This window comes from Melopsittacus undulatus, chromosome 4 (genome assembly GCF_012275295.1).
Source record: "Melopsittacus undulatus isolate bMelUnd1 chromosome 4, bMelUnd1.mat.Z, whole genome shotgun sequence".
NCBI lineage: Eukaryota > Metazoa > Chordata > Aves > Psittaciformes > Psittaculidae > Melopsittacus > Melopsittacus undulatus.
The window spans coordinates 103,741,399-103,761,964 of record NC_047530.1 but is presented as its reverse complement, the minus strand read 5'-3'; the positions used below and the strand labels follow the sequence as shown (position 1 = coordinate 103,761,964).

Here is a 20,566-nt window from a genome sequence, read left to right as displayed (position 1 = left end):
AGCTCGGAGGGTGAATCACGTTGTGCCGCAGACCCGTGTCAGGCCATCACCGACCCGACCTGCTGCGGAGCGGCGCTTTGGGTGCCTGCATTGGCAGACCCGGCCACCCAGCGCCCGGAGGAGCCGAGGGACCAGCGCTGCTATTGCAGCCGCTCTCCCGCAGCCCATCCCCGTGCGGGGGGGACGCGGCCCCGCTCCTGCCCCTCCCCTCCGCTCCGCACACGCACCGCAGGGAGGCCCCGGCGCCGCCCCGCACCGCGGCGGGCGGGCAGGAGGAGGGAGCGCGGCGGCGGCGGCGGTGGGACCCGCCCGGCCCGGCCCAGCGCCACCGCCCCCCGGCCCGGCCGCCGCAGCCCGGCGGCTCCGCGCCCGGCTGAGCCATGTCTGCCAGAGGTGGGTCCGTGCCGCGGCTGCGCTGACCTTGCGCCTCTCGGTGCTGCAGTGCCCGCTGCGCTGGGGCGGAGGTTGCGCGGCCGATTTAGGAGCGAGGGGTGGGGGGGAGGCGAGGAGGTTTTGCCGGTCCCGTTGTGCGGGTCCGGAGCGGGCACCCGACCGCAGAGCATCCTGAGGGGTCGGGAACAGAGCGGGAGGCTTGCGGACCCGCTTCGCCTTCGCCCCTCGGGCGGTGGCTCGCTGCCTTTCGAGCGGTGATGGAGCGTGTGGGTCTGCGGAAGAGGGAATATGGTGGTGAGGGTGGCTTAGGGTCAGGGCTCGGTGCTTGGGGGTGCTGAGGAGCCGGTTCTGAGGTGTCTGCTGAGCGCGGGGAGGCATCGGGCTCGTCCTGGCGCTTGTAACGCGAGTGCTGCTGTCAGGGTGTGGTGGTTAATCCAGGGCTCAGATGATACCTCTGGTGGACGTTTGCTTCTGGCTTGAAATGAACACTTTGAAGTTTTACTGCGAATTTGCGTTTGTTTTCATAATGGCCTCAACTCGAACAGCCTTTGTCCTTTGCGTGCGTTTGTGCAGAGATTCGGGCTGTGTTTGGTGATTCTGGGCTGGAGGTGAACAGCTCAGCCTCATCTACTGCAGACCCTGCCTTGGCTCAATCATCTGCTTCCAGTGTGAGAAACTGAGGCAGGCGTGGTCCAAAGACTGGTGCTTTAGTGTTTCTGTTATAATTAGTATCAATTAGAGTGCTGGAGACATAAAGTTAAGCATTTTCTGAACGTTGCCAAAACAGAGCAGAAATACTTGTGAGCATCTCCTGATGAGAGATTATCTGCACAGTAATGACAGGTAAAACCTCTCCCCACTTCCCTCTGAACTGAAAAAATACTTTCTCAAAATTATATATTACAAATTAACAACCCCCTGCATGTAGAGATACATCTTATTTGTTCATCCCTTTATTTCTCTGCATCTTGATACGTTAAATACTGCTCAGCATGGGCAAGCTCTTTCATTAGCTTGGGTTCCTGTTGATGTCCAAATGAGCTTCATGCACATGGGAGGCATCGTGTGGCTGCTGAAAGGTTGTCGGTGTTTTGTGGTTAGGACCATATTCCTAAGGCATCACACCCATTTTAGATATAAATAATAAATGGTGTTAGAGCAGCATAATTCTCTGTGACACAGTAGAATTCTTGCTTTAGGAACAAATGGACTCTATCGGTCTCCAAAGAATCCATTTCTGGAAGAACACTAAGTGTATGATCATCAGTGCTGTGCTAAGGCTGCATGAGTAGGGAAAACCAAGCAAAGCTTCCTAACATGGATTAGATACATTGTCTTCAAAAGGGTATCTGGATTTGGGGAATTGGCAGAAAAACTATTCAATTTCAGCTCTGCAGATGACACCCCAAAAGTGAACCGTACAGAATGGAAAGCCAGGGAACGTTTCCACTGTCCATGTTCCCTTTTCCTCCCCCCACCATCCCTCTTTCCTATTCATCTGCACAGCACATGATGTTTGATGCCTGCTTGGTTCTGCTGGAGAGCTGCCTGGAGAGGAAGGGTGAATTCTTTCTCAGCCTCTCCTGTGCCATCTACTTTATTCACAGTAATTAATTGGAGAGAGAGTCCATAGGACTTTGGGGAAGTAATGAATAAGATTCATAAAAGAGATTAAGACATTAATCTCTTTCCATATCTGCTTTTCAATTTTAACAAATGGACTTAGTTGGAAAATAAGTTTGTCTGTGCCAGTAAATAGAGTTATTTGGTACTGATCAAAGGCTGTTTGTGTGTAAAGCAGTGTAGACCACTGTTGCTATTGGCCATTTTAAACACCACTGCTGTTAAAATCATACATATGAACTTACTTTGGCACCCTGATGTAGTATGATGGGTCTTAATGAGGTTACTCTTGAGAATATAGCTCAAATAAGAAGTGAGTCTTTAAGGGATTCGGGCTTTGTTCAGCTGTTAGTTAGGGCCCCTTTGCTTCATGAAGGCACACTGCACATTGCCTCATGCATATGCAGTCTCAGTAAAAGCATAGTATCCTTGGGGTTTGCAAGCTCAGCAGATATTGATTGTTAATATTTTATGTTGTGTTAGCTGTCCAAAAGGTGATCATTGTTATTCTGAATGCATCAGGCACATGGAGTTGTCTGCTTGCTGATTATATACCAGGCATAGCAAGAATAGCAAAGGAGTTAAACATTCACCTGTGCCGTTTTTATTATTAAACTGCAGGAGATATTCCAGGGATAGCAAAAAACATCACGGTGCTATCTGTGTTCAATCTGTGCAGCTCTCTATTCATCTCTTTTGCTCCAGGAGGCAGCATGCTCTAGTGAACTGACTGCAATACATGACAGAAGAAACTCCTGAAATCCAGCAGTTCCTCTGTACTTCTGGAACTGTTCCTTTTTACTCTTCTGCTCTAGTTCCCAAAACTACCCATGTAGTCATTGACATTATAAGTGATTGTAAGTCAGTACAGAAAGTGTAACTAATAAAACAAATCCATGTAAGATTGCCTGATGTGGAACTCTGGATGAAGAGTTGTATGCTTCCCTACTTGCACAGTGGAAATAATGGTGGCTAACTTTTCTACCTGTGCTTCAAGATGAATTTTAAGACACATTCCTTTATTTCATTGCACTCTTCACAGACTAGGCTGTTGCAGTCCCTCACACCTGGCCCCCATGTCTTGCTGTCATGAAAAGAAAGCATAAGGTCTCCTAACAGCCTTCTCCCGCTGTCCTCATAGCAGAGCTCCAGCAGATGTTCTGACCAAATGCCAGGTGAAGCAGCACAGATGAGTATTCCCAGCAGCTTGAGCAAATAATCATCTTGGAAATCGGGTGAACTGGGAGCTGAGATGAGCTTTGAAAATCCCTTTTCACTTCCCTTTCAAGTTGGAGTCCTTCCCAGGGCACTCTCATGACCTGCTCCGCAGCCTGTTGGGATCAGGAGAGAGCTGCCATTGACGTCAGTTGGGCTTTTCAGTTTTGCAGTTTGTGAAGGGCTTCGGCTTCTACTTTAAGCTGTTGTTTAGTGCTTGCTGTTAGGACTCATACATGACTGAATTTGGGTGTTGGAGGAAGCCTTGTAGATTGTAGCTTACCTAAGGGCTTGTTTAAAGAGCTGTAAGTTCTCTGGACGAAAGACATTCTTCTAAAGCCAAGTATAACTGTGACCTACTTGTGCATGTTATCTCAAACTGCTTAAAAACTGTCAAAACTACTGGTTATCAGGAAGGTCTAAGCTAATGGAAAAATGGCTATTTTTAACTGTTATAATCTGCAGTTATGCTAGAGCAAACAGGCACAAATGGCAGTGTTTGATATGGACAAATACAAAGATCTTTGCCAAATATTTTTGTCTAAATGTTGAAAGAATTAGCTTGAGCTGTATTTAGGTCAGTAGACAACTACTTCAGGAAAACAAAGGCATGTAAAATAGGTTTATCAACACTAGTGTCTTTTCAGCCTTTTTTGTGCCATAACTGAATTTTGACAAAGCCAGTGTTAAAGAAATACCAGCACTGTCTAGTATTAACAGGTTGCACTGTGCTACTCTGATGCTGCTAGTGTGGGTAACACAGAGAAGGTAATTGCATTTTTAGCCTACTCAATAGTTGAAGTTGTAGGCTTGTTTAGCTTAAGGATTTATTATATACTACAATCCTTGCCTTTTCCTATTTGATTTTCTAACCAACGTAAATCAAACGCTTCTCATTTTAGACAAATCATTGTAACAGTGGTGTGGGTGAGGTTTTTGTCCTCAGTTCACAGGTGAGACAAGAACTGAAGTGAGTTCTTTTCCCTGAGTCTCAAAGCTGGGTCAGAACAGGGGAATTTCCACCGCCTTGGCCTCTTCTTGGGCTCCTCATTTGTCCTTACACAAATTGATAATAGATTTCCAGCACAAGGTGATAAACTTCAGCTAATTATGCTTTTCTCTAGTGACAGCTCTTTCTCCATCACCACATTGTTTGCTTGATCCCTCTCCCAGTTGTGAACCAACGTTTGGTGAAGAAATCACTGATTTTCCCTGAGAAATTTAAATACTGAACCTCGAGTTCCTACATATTCCACCAATAACCTTTTTCATTTCCAAACCTTCTTATCCTCTTCAGAGAGCTGTAGAGATGGCTGCTGTTGCTGGCAGCAATGGTTCTGATTGAGGTCTCTGCTGACTAGTTTAAAAAGTAGCTGCTGGGAGGTTCTGGTCAGTGTTTTATCATGGGCTGTGATTTTCACAGTAATATAGCTCCTATCTAAAGGAAGCAGCCACTTAAGAGAGTAGGATATTGTCTGCCATATCCTGTCTGAAAACTGTTGCTGTGTTTTTCAACTTGTTATCAGAGGTATTTCTTTCAGACACATGATAATGCCCCTAATTTGTGGTGTGACTAGGAGGTGGCTATCACTAAATGCTCTCAGGGCAAGCAACATGGAGAATGGGGCAGTGAGAGCTGGCTGGATATTTCCTTAATATTAGAAGTAGAGAATTATAGCATGTTCAGTGTAGTTAATTATTACAGCTTCACTGCTTGCAGTCCTACTGATTTCCACCCTTTTCCTTGGGATGATGCTCCATAGCCCAAAGGAGCATGTTCTTGGCAGGGCTCAGTGCTCTGCAGTGTTACCTGAGGCAGAGCTGTGTGTGTGGTCATACCGACACAGCTGTTTCCCACTTGGAATACCTGCACTGTGCAGGATTTGGAACTGGCTCTGAAGGTTTTTCTCTCCACAGCTTTTGTCCTGAATTTCTTCTCTACTGATTTCATACTGTTACTTAATCCTAGCTGCATTTTCCATTTATTTCTTCCAAATACATGTAATGACTTAACATCTTTTTTTTTTCTCTAGTTACTAGTTTCAGGGCTTGAACCTCAACTTAGTGGCTCAGGATCAGCACCTGGATTGTCACTGCAAGCAGTACTTGCCTGTACATGAGAATCAGTAGCTTCAGCTGAACCTTTAGATCTGGTAGAGCTTCTCTTTTGATGGGGAGAAGGAATATCTTACTGACTTAAGCAGTAGTATATTTTAAGCTGCCCCTGTTTAAGTTTTACCTCTTCTCCCATCTTTTGTTTTTCCCTCAACAAAGCTCAGTCTGTGCTGTTTAAATTTTGTGATTAATGAAAATTAGTCCTGAATGCATGGAAAGAATTGCATAGACTAATGGCAACAACAAGAGGAAATTGGAACAATGAGGTAGAATCTATTTTAGATGCATGGCTTTGAAAGGAATTGCACAGAAGGAAAATAAGCATCAGCTTATGGATTGAAAAGCCAGCACAATTGCTTTGAGTGAAGAACACCAGAGCCTCATGTGTTTTGCAGTCTCTGAAAACAATCTTTTGGGGGTTTCTATCTTTTTCCTTTCTTTTTTTTTTCTCCCCTCTTTTAATAGGTTTGAGTTGAATATTTTGAATTATTTTTAATCTAATCTGTTAGTAACTGAAGATGGAAACCACACGTGGTTAGTTCATGTGACTGATGTAGTATTGCTTAGTTTTGCAGCATAAAGGCAGTGGAAAACAGACTTGGATCTCTAAGTTCTGAGATCCGCAAGTAGCTCGTAACTTTTTTATTACATACTGTTTAGGCTACAGTGTCTTTATTGTTAGATGTTGTTCTTAGAATCATAGTTGATTACTAGATTGGAAAAGACCTTTAAGATCATCCAGTCCAACTGTTACCCCAGCACTGCCAAGATCACCACTAAACCATGTCACTGAGGGCCTCATCTGTGTGGTTTGTGAACACTTCAGGGACTGTGATTCCAACATTTCCCTGGGCAGCTTATTCCAATGCCTCATCACTCTTTTAGTGAAGAAACTGTTCCTAATATCCAATCTAAACCCTATTGCTTGTTACCTGGGAGAAGAAACAAACCCCCACCTCACTACAACCTCCTTTATTTTTCTTCATTAAAACCCAAAGAAAATTCCAAGACATTGTACAATAGGAGCAGAGAAAATCACTGAGACACACATTTTCTTAAATGCTCAGCCCTTGCTGTGGCATGTTTTCAGAAAGAACTTCAGTTTTAGAAGCTTAAAACCAAGAGTCCCAGTCCTGCAGACATCACTGTGCATTGCACTCAGTGTTTTTACCAGTCCCATATGTTATACAGGGAAATCCTTAATTTGTAAACAAGGTTTGACCAGACATGCTTCAGCAGGGTACACCTTTGATAGAGTTGTCTTATACTGTCCTTTTCCCATTTGTAAACCAGAATCAGCAGTTTTGTGGCTCTATTCCATGTAAACCATGAAGAATGGTCATGTCCACCATGCAATGCCTGCTGTTTAATGCACCCATTTATATTCGACTTAAACTCAATGTGGAGCTGACTATGTAGAGCTTTAGTGAGAGCTGAATATGAGCTACCTGCCTGAGTACCTGCCCAGTTTCTTTGGTGGATTTTATAGCCTGGATTGACTTCTGTGCTGTTTTGAACAGTTTCTTTTGGCCAGCTTGGAGTTACTTCCCCGTGGCTGGAAAAGGTTGCATGCACTTTATGTTTGAGGAAAACCATAAATCTGTCCATCTGAGCTCTACATTTTGAAATGGAAGGAGGATCTGTTGTCATCACTGTACAAAAGACTGATGTGTAAAGAAGTGTGATGAGCCAGAGTGTTTGTGGCACCAGTATGTGCTTTGCCTCCAAAGAGGAGGTGCTGGGGTTTTCCTGCTGTGCTGGTAGGATCACAGTGAGAGGTTCTCAGGAGAGATGCCTGCTCCATGCAGCTGGGACTGAGGGGTGCTCTGGACAGAAGCATGACACAGGAGATATCCAGAAGACAATGTTCTCAAAGGTAAGGCAAAAGGTACAACTTTCCCCTGTGGAATATATGCAGTTTCAGCTTAGAGGGTAGTGTAAAAAAACAGTCCAAGCCAGCCAGTGTATTGGGAGGTTCTGACTCCCTGAAGCCTTTAGACTTTGTTTAGCTCTTTTTGAAGCAGGCTGAAAAGTGCAGTATGTGTTGCTGTTCATTGATGAAGCCAGTGATGTCTTTTTGTATTTCATGTTCATAGACATTTTTCTTGGTTACTTACTGGCCTGGTGCTTAGCAGTGATTCTGTTGGAGACAGGTCAAAGAAGTGAGTGGTCTTGCCACAGTGGACTTTACAAGGATGGCATGATAAGAACTGGTTTACTGCTTCCTTACTAATAGAAGTATTTTACTCTGTTTCTAAGAGACAAAACAGAGAGAGACACATTTAAATCCAAAGTGTGAAGCTGAAACAGTTTCTGTAAGTTTAGTGTTCATCATTCCCTTTTGCTACACCTGGAACCTCAATAATTTCTAATGTGCTCTCATTTTAACTGCTGTTTCCTCTAAAGTAACTCTTATCTCAGTAAGGACTGCAGGATTTCATGCAAGGAAAGGATTCTGCTTTAACTACTGTTATTGTAAAGCTGATGTTTCTATCTCATCAAGCTTGTATGAGGTATCTTTGATCAACAGAGAAGTCAGCAAAACTGCTGGTCAGATTACAGTTTCCTTTAAACTAGTGATGAAAGCCATTGGTTTATTTTTGGCATTAGAAAGTCTGAGAGACAACCAGGTTAGATGGTTGTCTAAGAAGATGAAAGATCTCTTAAGAGATGAAACCTAGTCAATAATAAAGGAACATAGCTAAGAGAGTGTAACAGCAGCTCTGAAAAACATGTTCCAGCTCTAACTCTGTGACCCTATATACAGAAAATGCCAAACTACTGGCTTTTTCTGGTGTCTTAGGTTGCTACTTCTCTAATAAACATTTGTGGAAGAGCTGACTACAGTAAGGACTGTGTAAGATGAATGTATTTCATACAATAGGGTATAAAAGAAGAGATAGGTTCTGGACTTGCTTTTTCACTGCAGATAATACTAAATACTTTGTTCAGTGGAACAGGAATATAGTTGAGCCTATGGTCAATAGACAGTGTGGAACTCCGGTTTTCTCAGAATGAAACCAAAAGGAGAAAAGCCTTTCTTTCTTGAATAAAAGCATACCTGAGTGAAGCACAAATCAAAGCACCTTTACAATTAGGTTTAGTTCCAAAAGGAATTGTGCAGGATATTGTCCATAAAGTGATATTCTATGCCTATTAATTAAAGTCAACATCATATAAATATGCTAATATTCTCTGCCAAGGCCTTTCTTCATTAGTGTTGGAAAGGTGTGTACATGCATGACCAGGCTGTACTGAGGTGCGTGTGAATGACTCTGCTCCACAAAAGGCAATCTGCAGATATCTGGAGTGATTTATAATGAGCAGAGCTGTGACACCTATTAACTTGCACTGGCATTGTGCCCAGTTTTACTTTTTTGATCTTAGTTTCACCTGTTCTTATGAATATCCTCTGCATATGAATGTACATACATGAGACAGGATTACAATAGTTGTACAATTCTCGCTTTTATTGTCCTAGAGAGCCAATAGACCAATTAAATGATCATCAGACAATCCACTAAAAACCTGTGGCATATGTAAATAAGAACAAAACTTACTTCAAGAAGGCAATATTATATAATCATGTGGTTATCCCAAACTGTTTATTCTACTTCATGAGCTGGAGATAATCCCCAAAATTATCCAGTCCAGACTTTGATCTAAGGAAGAATAATAAAACTTTGATCACTGTTGAATTGGCAGCTGCTATAAAAAGCCTCTGTCATACTTCTCTCTTAGTAACGCTAGCTAAATCCAAAGTAACTGGTAAAAGTATTTGATGATTGCAGCTTAGGAATGCTTTCTGACCTGACCTGAAGTAATCTCTGTCCAAAAATGTCTACAAATATTTTTTTTCCCTATTTTCTGTTGCCAGATGTTTTCATACTTGAGATGAATGACAAAAATGTGTTGTGTACTTAGATGTGCAGTGCACAGTTGGAGTCTGGTGTAGCAGAGAAAGAGGCTCCAGTTAACTGATAGTGTTCATACATAATATGATTGATTTGCAGCACAATTCTGATGACATTATCTTGCTTCCTGTATGTCTGAAAATGTAATTTAAAATTTAAATATTTAAATGGCTAATGTCTATGACTATTATAGTTGCCACAAGGATATTCTATTTCCTTCTATGCTTGCAACATGATGTATGTTTATATAGGAAACATCACTTGTGATGTCCTTCCTTTAGAGCTGCGGCTGGACAGTGGCATTTTTGAAACTGCCAGAACTGTATTGGTCAACAGAGCTCACAGTTGTGTAATTTCTTTGGTACTTCAGAATTTTTGCCCATAATACATTTGATAAGGAAATGGTGAAAACTTGGACTCAAATGCAGTTTGGTTTTAGGATCTTTAATGTATTTTGTGTATCTGGATAAAACATGACCTCAGTCTCTAGGCAATGCAGGAGATTATTGCCCCATCCCTGGTAGTGTTCAAGCCCAGGCTGGATGGGGCTTGGAGCAAACTGCTCTAGTGGAAGGTGTCCCTGCCCATGGCAGGGGCTGGAACTGGATGAGCTTTAAGGTTCCTTCCAATCCAAACCAGTCTGGGATTTTGTGATTCTGCAGTTTTTGAGCCTGTGTGGCAGGGATGTTGAGAGGTTCGTGTAGTGTTTGGTATAGTGTTTCACGAGTGAAGTGCCATGAAAGGGTTACATCTGGTTCTTCCTTCCACCAGCCCAGCATGGCACTGGGCATTCAGCTTGTTTGGTACAGTTTGTGGTGGTGCAGAAGTTCAGCAGGGCACAAGTCAACCTTCCCCTTTTTCATCCCTGGCAGTTTCAAGGCCAAGTTGGACAGGGCCTTGGGTGGCATGGTCTAGTATGAAGCATCCCTGCCTATGGCAGGGGGGTTGAAACTGTATGATCTTAAGGTCCTTTCCAACCCAAACCATTCTGTTATTCTATGATTCTTTAGCTTTGAGTTTTCCTGCTGCCTGGCTCCCTGCTTGCTGCAGATAGCTGTAGGTCTGAAGTTTTCTTTAATAAAAGATGTTAATAAAAGGTCTTATGTTCTGGACAGTAAATCTTATTGAGTTAAACATTCAGATTTGGGAGATTTTGTGGCTTTTTGCAATAGCAATATCCCCTTTTTCTTTTGTCCTCTCATGACACCATTTGTGTATACTAGGAGTTCTCATTTTACCTTTCTGCAAGGCAGACAGACCAGTAGTAGAAGAGGCACTTTATTCACTGTCCATTGTTGCCACTCTGTATTTATCAAAAGCAAAAGCACTCTGTGCCTGAAGGGGGATTAAGAACCCTACCATCTTGCTATTTATGATGCTCAGGAGGTATTTTTAGTAAAGGTTGTTGTGCTGCTTCCCCAGGGAACGGCTGAGAGAGGGTAAGTCAGGAGAAGCCAGATGAAACTAATGGGTGGAATGGTCCGGAAGGGGTAACCCCAGCAAAGCTCCCTTTGGTGGTTGTGTGCAGGTGTATAGATGTGTATGTGTACACATAAACCTACTTGGAGGCTGCTATATATATTTTTATATATATAAAGAAACTTTAATCACCTGTGCTTACTGCAGCCATCTGAAAAAAGGGAGGAGATTAGTTCATGCTCTGTTCCACACCATCCCTCTTCCTGAAACGTTATTTGGGTTACGTGGGATGGCTTTTCTGTGATGCTCTGTTTCCATAGCTGAACCCTTCCTCCAGATGTGCCGGTCCAGCAAGATCCCAGTATGTTGCTAAGACAGATTCTGACTCAGTTTTCTAAGGAAGCAGGATCAAAACTGAGCTTTGTTCTGCCCTTGTTCAGTTTGCTTCCTACATCTTCCTCTGGAGACTGAGAAGTGATGAGGGCAGTGGGTGAAGGAGATGGTAAGAGCTGTAGAGAATGGAAGAGGAATGGAAAGAAGGTCCCCTGAGAATGGTGAGCAAAAGAGTCACATTCAAAGCAGAGTGAGGCAAGAGAATGTGTGTGGAAATCCTTCAAACTGGTACAGAGGTAGAACTGACACAGACCAGAACCAGCCCTGAACCCCAAATAGGTCAAAAGAGGTGGGGGTAGGGAACATTTGGAGAGTTACAGGAAGGAGCTGTGAGGTTCTGATGTCAAAAAGCTCTTTGTTTTGATTTCTCTGATTTTCTGGACACCCCAAGAAGCCCAGCAGTCAGTCAAGGGGAGCGCTGTGCTGCAGTGCCTGTCCCCACAGTTGCTGCAAATCCTGCTGTGATTTTGTCTGAAGGGAGCAGAGGGAATTACTGGTTTGCAATCGCCTGAGGAAAAACTCTGAGCTGCCTAAAACCTCTGAACGCTTCACAGACTGATCTAGGAGCTGGTGCTCTGCCAGATCCTATTTTTAAGCAATTAGGTTTCTCTCCCAGCTTTATGAAGTTGTGCTTCTCTAGCAATATCACACAAGCATAGGGCCTGGAAAGGCTCGGGGAAGCACGTGTGCAAGCATATGACTTTGGAGGGGAAAAACATAAAGCTAAGTTTGGTGCCATGTTTGCACAGCGAAGAGCTAATCTTAAGTGAGACTGAACAGCTCCAGCCCTGATATGTTTCCATCCTGCTGAATTACACAGTCTGTGTTGCTGCTTAAAAGTAGAATTTGCTGTTTTCCTTAAATACTTACTTAGTTCTTTTCTACAAATGCTTTCTTTGCACTGCAAGTCGATGTTTTAAACAGAAATATGAAGAGGCTTCCTAGGGCACTTAGAAAACCACATCAGCTGGGGCATGTAAAGACACTAGAAAGCACAACGCCAACAGAATGTTATGTTAACTCACTGGATATGGATTCATTATGAGATCAGCTTCAATATCCTTTTGATTTCTAACATGCCTAAAGATCCCTACAGATGAAGCCAGACCTGATCAAAAGTGTTTTTGTGATGGTAACAAGTAGGTTTCTTATTTGCAAAATACACTTCATGTAAATGAAAGTGGGAAGACAGAAAGTAACTGGAAGAGAAAATGAAGTCCATGGGAATCACTGCTGCTGCCTAAACACTAATGATGCTGTTAAGAGTTCCAAACTTAATAGTTTAAGTCAGAATATATCTTCTTTCCTGCTGGGGGCAGGAAAACTCAGATTGCTTAGGGTGTTCTCTTTTTCTGATTTCCAGCCATAAATGTTATATTAAAACTGTGGCCAATGGACCAGATAAGAGTTAGAGAGGCTGAGGTTTTTCCAGGTTCTAGAATAAAAAAATGATGTTTTGACACCAATATGAGAGACAGTTGCTCATTTAAAATGCACTAAATGAACATTTAGTGTGCCAGCTCAGAATTTCTTTTACGTGTCGAGTTCTTACTGAAGCATTTGTTGATGTTTCTTCCCCAGACTTCAGTCCAGAATCAGTATTCCCAGAAACAATCCTTATGCGGGACTGAAATAGCTCTTGACTACCATTAAGTTCATTTTCTGCCCCACCCTCCTTAATTTCTGGAAGGCAGAATAACCCAGTAGGGAATCTTTAATTCAGCTTTTCATTCTGTCCAACATTATTTACCACTAATATCTATGAGTCCTGTAGGCATGCTGCTCTTAATATTAATAGTTCATCTCAAAAGCGCAAATGTTTAGCATCAAATTCATTTTCTACTAGGAAGTGGAAGTCAAATGCCTTTCTAAAGTGATTATTTTCCTGTTTTATATGTCTTGAAAATGCGAGGCAGTACTACTGGTCACACTTGAGCATAGTATTCTGCAGTATGAGAGGGTGAGGCGTCTGCAATTTGATCTTCCCTAAGTGCTTCAGAAATAATCAGCATGCCTTTTATTTCTGATCTATTTCTTGCCTGAATGAATGTTCTGCAACTGTAGTGCTTATTTTGTGAGTAAAGAATATATTTGACAAAAAGTCTTTTTTGGAAGGAGAGCTCTTGGAGAGCAAGCTATATTCTCTTGGGTTATGTGAATCTAGAATAGCTGTGGAGGCCAGCAGAATGATTCCAGATTTGTGCCAGTCAGAGAGATGAATTTGTCGTCATGATATGAAGCAGAGGAAGACCCTGAGCACTGGAATGGTTGTAGAGACAGTTCACCCTTCCTTGAGGCAGGAAGATGCACACAGCTTTTCAAGTCCCTTTCACCATTGCCATTCTGTAACTGTAGTGGTTTAACCCCAGCCAGCAATTCTGCCCCACACAGCCACTTGCTCTCTCCCTCAGTAGTGGATGGGCAAGAGAATCGGAAGAGTAAAAGTGAGTAAACTGCTGGGTTGAGATAAACACAATTTAATAGGTGAAGTAAAACAAGGAATTAATTCATCATTTCCCATCACAGGTAGGTGTTCAGCCATCACCAGGACAGCAGGGCTCCATAACACGTAACGGTTACTTGGAAAGACAAATGCCATCACTCCCAATGTCCCTCTTTTCCCTCAGTGTTATATGCTGACCAAGATACCATATGGTGTGGGATATTCCTTGGATCAGCTGGGATCAGCTTGTCCCGGATGTGTCCCCTCTCAGCTTCCTGTGCACCCCCAGCCTGCTCGCTGGTGGGGCAAGGAGCAGAAAAGGCCTTGATTCTGTGCAAGCACTGCTCAGCATGAAAACACCTCTGTTATCAACACTGGTTTATCACAAATCCAAATCATAGCCCTATAGCAACTACTATGGAGAAAATTAACTCTATCCCAGCCCAAACCAGCACAGTAACTTAAAGGGTTCTCTGCTATGAGACATATGAATTTATTCAGCTATGGTCAGTCTGAACCCCTGCTTTGGAGACCTTCTTGCTAACAAGTGTTTTTGCATGTTCAGAGCAGCACAGGGAGCCTCACCAATATATTGCTATTTAGAAATTTAGTTATTTAGAAATGTAATTGATACCAAAGATAGTTATGCTTTGGCATGAATTTTTATTCATGTTAATTTGTGTATAAAAGAATGTTAATTGATTCATAAGCTTTATGAAGCTGAATAAGCATTCCCTCCATTTGAAAGTACAAAAGTAGGCACCATGGTCTCTGGGGAATCGTTCATCCCAGCTCTTCCAGGAGTCTAGGTAAAATCTGTATTTCATCCACAGTCTGCTTTATCTGATGTAGGACATGGTAGATAACATGCGATCCTAGGAGAAAGGTGTGAAAATGACTTCTAGCTGTTTGTAGAGTGTTATGACTGATGTCAGATGTAGGTTAGTGCAGAGAAGAGAGGCTGTATAAAGCTGGAAATTGATCCTATTCTTATTGAGTTCCTGTTCTGTGTATTAATCAAAATATTGCTGTCCCTTCCTGCCCTTTTCCCTTACACAGAGTAGCTCTGCTGAATTCTCTTGCCATCCTGGCAACCATGTTGGAAAACTGCTGGAAATATTACAGATTGCATGTGCCTGTATATAGATGTTTTTATTCAGTTGTTCATGATCAGCAGGACTGATGATTTCTGGGTTAGCAGAACTACAGGCAGGTACCCATTTTTGTTTTGTCTAGTGAATAGTTTGCTTTCTAGCCATGCCTTATCTTCTCTAGAGAAAGTGCAGTATCTGAATATAGTTGTTATTTAAGGGTGTGGAGGTCTTACCCTTAATCTAGAGCATGGTGGCTTTCTGTCTTAGAGGACATAAACACTGCCAGCAGGATGAAAAGAGCTGAGATGTTGTTCAGTAGCTAGTACCAGAGATATTTTCATGACCTTTGCATCCTTCTGTTACCTTTTAGAAGGTAAACACCTTATAGAAGTGAGGTACAAAAGGGAAGACAACATGTTACATTATGTTTTCTCATCCTGAATTCATGCTCCCTCTTTGATTTCTTATGTAGCTTTTTTGTTATTTGTTGTTGTGATTTGTTTTTCTTTTAAGCAGAGATTTGGCAATCGCTGTTTTTCAATTTATTTGACGTTTGGCCATCTGGAGCTGAGCAGAGCTTTAGTCATACACATTGCTGCGTGAAGTGGAGCAATGTAGGATCTAGGGACCAGATTCAAAACTGAAGTAAGCACAGTGGAATTAGCAAAGTTACATCAGGACTGGACTGGATCTTTCCAGTGACCGTTTCCGATGTGGATTATTGGGAACTTGCATCTTCATTTCTCAGCTCTGAGGGAGGTTGGTGTGAAGATGCCTGGGGTGCTGGGGTAAACTGCTGGATAAGTAAATGGAAACCAGTCAAATAATCTCCAGTACTTCGGTTCTATCCAGGTTATAACAAACAATACATATTTCTCTCTTGGTAATGCTCTGTAAGGCACTTGGGACCTCCTAATGGCCCAGAAGTAGGGCTGACAGAGGCTATACTTTTAGGCTGCATTTATGGTGTTGTTTTATTCCCTAGATATCTCCACAAGCCCTTCACTGCTGTAGCTTTCTGTGCCACTTTTCCAGAACGGATGGCTCCAAAAGCAGAAGAGAGTGAATACAGAGTTATTAGGTGATCGAATGATTTATTGCTGGTTTGTGTATTGACTTCAATTGTCTGGGTACAGAGGATGATACTGGGTTCAGTGGACAAGTTCCCTTATGCAGAAGTATCTCTGTTTCTTTGAAAATCAGGCCATCAACACCCTTCTGGGCAGAAGTGTATATTCCACAAACATTATTATTGTGATTCCACAAACACATTGAGATTGTGATGTCCCACTTCCTTCTGGGTCATGCAAAAAGCCCATAACTGCTTTTTGTACCTCCCATAACAAGGCAGTGATGGGCCTGTGTTTCCAATCTTTCTAACTAAAGAAGCTTGTGTTCTTCTCCCTTTCACATTAGGAACCTGAACTTTGATATCTATTCTGTGTTACAGGTGTATCACCATGTGAGGAGGAATATTACTTTCGAGGCATATCCCCTGAAGTTGGCCTTGTGTTTTGTTAAGTAAGACCAGAGAGAGATTGTCATGGTTTCTTGACTGCAGAACCTGGTTAGGAGACTGGAAATGGAGCCAAGTACAGGACTGTGAAATATATTGCTGTTGCTGAAGTGCAGGTATGCAGGAATCAAAGCATTCTGCTGCTCCTGTGTATAGATCAGGGCTGTGATTGTAACTTGCCACATGACATGACATTACATCTTGAATTGAGATAGATTGGGTAACAGTACAAGGGAAGTCACAGAGGCTTGAGTTTTAGGAAAGAACCTGTATGTTTGAGTGAATAAACTGAGTTGAAATCCATATTACTGTGACTTAACTGTTGTTAGTTCCCAAGCTTTATAGACATTTGGGTATGACTACTGCTGCCATGTTTGTGCTTTTGACGTGGCTTTAGGCAAGCCCCTGGAATTCACTTCAGAATTCCTCCATCCTTTTTGATTGCATTCTTGCAAATTTCTACCCAGTTTGCCTCCCAGCCTGTCAGTGAATTTTTTCTCCAGGTGTGACATAGCTGGACAGAATTAAAACTAGCAGGATTATGAATGTATATAGCTTCAGGTGTTATCTTTATCTTGTCAACATGTAGTCTAGGTAATACCTAGTGAGCTCCTTTCCTCTTGGCCTTTGGCTTCTCTGTTGAAGACAACTGCTCACAAACAGCTGTGCAGGTCCATTTTACAAAGCTTTGAGGATTAATGATGTTAATGCACTATACAATAGAAGAACTTTGCTAAATCAATGCTCCCTCATTTGGTGATCAGGTTCTTTAATAATTAAAATGATTGCCCAGAGTGGTTTTCTGCCTTTTCTGATGTTCAGAAGAGCAGTTCTAGACTTGACATAAAAGCTTCTATTATTGTGCAGTTGAGCTGAGGGCTGAGCCTAACCACTGCCATATGGGGGGGGGGGGGTCAGGAGCTGCAGAATAAACTCCTTTTCAATTGCTCTGAGAAATCTTCAGGCAGGTTGTAGAATCTGCTCTGCAGAATCACCTCACCTGTATTTACAAGATTTCCAGATTCGGTATAGGAGAAATGGGCAAGAAGTGCAAATTATGAGAGGTGAAGAATCACGTAGTCCACATACAGAATCACTCTGTGGGAAAACATGCTTATGCTTGTGCTAGTGAAGTTCATTGTAAAGTATCTGGCTAGCAGGCACTCCTGAGACTTCCATGCACCGTCATAAATTTTATTGCCAGAGGTCAGACTGGGTGATGGTGGATGCCTTAAAATCAGTGAATTGTGGAATGAAAACAATTTGAGACAGCAGTCATGGAACACATTTTGAGTGTGACCTCTCACCATCAGTGCCATCAGCTGTCACCTGGAAGTTGGGCTTTGAATGAAATGTGTCATGCCAATCCAGTAAACATAACTGCCTCTTAAGGACATGGGACAAAAGAGGTGGCTCAGGGCCTTGTCTGGCAGTATTTACTTTCGTGGTCTAAACTTAGACTGGAGTTTGCGGTGTGAAGTGGCCTGCATCACTTAGATTATTGTGGTTATATTTGAGAAGCACTTATTACTTGGTTCTGTCCACTTCCTAAGTGAGCCTGACTCTGTGGTTTACTAAGCAAGTATGTAATTTAAAATAGTTGGCTCTTTAGAGCAAGTCATTGTTAGTATGTTTAATGAGATTCAGAGCACTATGATGGGGATGTTCTGCATCTGTAAGTGTAACCACTGATGTCATCCAGAGCTGACCCAAGTTTTGCAGTGCTCCACTGCTAGGTCAGACTTCACTCGAGGCCACAGCTTCTCTCCTACTCTGTGATTCAGCATAATACCGGGTGTCAGTGATTAGTACGATCTATGATGGCAGGTGCAGGTCATGATATAGGGAAGGATATATAAGATGAGGCTTAACCCCAAGGAGGTTAGAAAACACAGATGATGGCATAACCTAGTCATGCTGTGTTGCTCTTCCTATGTCACTACTCCAGCATGCTAAACATGTCTACCTAATCCAGAGCCGTGCTGTGTCATTTGTGCAAGAAGAACGTTAATGATATTTGGAATAGGCTTAAGTAGGATTTAAGTGTCATGCAGATGTGGGCTAATCCTTTGCAAGGGGTTGTAGTCAGCTTTTTATGCAAACACATAGTTAGTCTTTTTGCTAAAATGTAGATCAAAAATCACCAGTTTTGAATTACAAACCCAAGTTCTTTTAAGTGCACTTGGTAGCCTAGGGAGTGTCACAGTATCTCTGACACATTGTCCTGGAAAGATACAGCAGACATTTACCACCGTGTTTCATGATGCAAATCTATTTCTAGTTAGGTGTCATATGATGGGAGGGGAAAAGACGCAAGTTGTACCTTTTTTTTCTTTGCACATTGTAAGTTAAAAGACAAAATAAAGGTTTCCAGCTTTACTGCTTTCAAAAAAATATCAGTAGGAAAATCTCTGTACATGGATTTTTTGCTCTTACCCACCCAGTTACAAATTGATCTACCAGATGATCAACTTGGAGGAAAAAACCTACAGGTTAACTTATGACCAGAGGCTTGTATTGAGGCTACACCAGGGAGCAAAACAGAGCAGGTTTTAAGCTGTGTTTGGATGACCTTCAAAGCCCATCTGTGGATTTCTTTTTAGCTTCAAGTTTCAAATGTCAGCTGCAAGTAGATCATTGCACCAGAAACACTTAGGCAATAAAAGATAAAGGATGTCCTCCCTTTGCATTTGTTTTAGAGGAGAGGGAGCTGTGTTGCCTCATTAGAAACTGCTGTCTGTGGGTAGACTGATGTCTGTAGGAGGCATTGGGGAATCTTGCACATGGGGTTGATACATTGATCAATGGTGAAAATGGGAATATCTCCACTAGATAAAAAAAAAAAACATTAAAAATCCACTATGTTAGCATGTTGCAACATACTGCTTCAGTCTGGTGCTTTGGGTTTTATGCAATGAGGCATGATTATCGACGGCTGAGAGCTGTAAAGATTTAGAGAGTGTGGAAGATTTGGAGAGTGGGTGAAGAGAGCCAAAACAATACTAGGGTATAGGTAAGTGAATTTAGTCAGCATTATAATCTCTTGCCTCCTTGAGCTACATTGTTTACCAACAAATCCAAAAGGCTCAAGGGAGAACTCCACCCCCATCTCCCATTTTAGCTGTGCGCTTGCCTCTTGTGCTTTCATTTCTTCATGAAAGAAATGGGGATAAAGGGAAAGTATAAGCCAGACACTGTTATTTTAGAAGCAAAACCTTAGGTCACAGATTTCTCTCAGCCAGCATGATCCTTGAGTCCCGTAAAACCATACTGAGCCTTAGCTCCTCCAAGAGGCATTTGGCAGAACCGAAGGGTTGCTCAGAGCACTAAGAAGCTGCTCAGAAGAGCTGCGAAAGCTTCAGGAGCTTTAATTGTTACCAGTGATGTCATTCAAGCCCAATTCCCGCTGGAACTTCCTTCTTGTTAACTATGGTCCTAAGGATGATAATTTGGCAAATGCAGCTGCAGCATTGCTCTTGCATCAGTTAATTAATCAGGCTGGATTGAAGATGTGTTTCTTTCATTATAAACAGCCATATAGAAATAGAAAGGTTTTGATGACTGGAAGTCCCTTTTCAGGCATGTTACAGTGTGAGGGCTGTGGAATCATAATATCAGTGTGCAGTTCTCATACATTCATGTTTTCAAAGGCATGGTGGTGCTTCTTCCCAAAAAAGAAATGCAAAGCACATCAAACTACAAAGGCAACTCATCTTTGACTCCTCGGATCAGCTATAAGAAAAAGCTGTATGAATGAATGAATCCAGCTTGAATAATTTTGTCTTAATAACTTTCAGATTTGAAGGAGACAGATCATATTAGGAATAAAGGGAAGAACCTGGAGTGGCTTTCTTAGGCAAATATAGGGAGATGATTTGGGGGATAGCTTTGGGAATAGTTTGTGTGCTCTGGTGACGCTGATTTCACTGTAGTGTTACTAGTCTTTCCTTAGTGATGCTTGCTGATCTGCTGATTGGAGCACTGCAAAGATCGGAAGCATACAGCTCAGAGGATTCCCTAGCAAACCTCAGCTGTAAGCATGTAGCCTCTGAAGTGACCTCTGTCAGTTCACCCCTGCAATGATCTGACCGTCTTTATCTGGTCCTGTTAAGCACAAGGAATATTTATGGAATTTATTGTCAGAAATGCAAGCTGTAGCATCTGAATGTTACTGCAGGTCAACTTGGAAGCTAATGAGATGACATGTATTTACACTGCTGAACTGGGTCACTCTTTTTCTTTGTGAAATCTGATTCTGGACAGAGCAGAAGTAACACTTTTCTAACACCACTATTTGGCTATCGAGGCAGATAAAAGCCTCGAGCTGCTTCATGTAACGTGCCTCACAGATCCTTGTGTTGGCTTTTTCTACGGCAAAAATAACTCCTAGAAATGTCAACAGAGGTGAGAAATTATTATTTTGGAGCTTGCAAATTAAACT

General features: G+C 42.3%; 1 protein-coding gene across 1 annotated transcript in view; it reads left to right on the top strand.

Annotated features, from left to right (window-relative positions):
• Positions 1-349: 349 nt before the first annotated feature.
• The window catches only part of ABLIM1 (actin binding LIM protein 1), a 195,758-nt gene continuing 175,541 nt past the window's right edge, over positions 350-20,566 (top strand). The window contains exon 1 of the mRNA XM_034062657.1: positions 350-393. Within this exon, the coding sequence (XP_033918548.1) occupies positions 381-393 (13 nt within the window). The 5' untranslated portion in view covers positions 350-380. The remainder of the gene's footprint in view (positions 394-20,566) is intronic.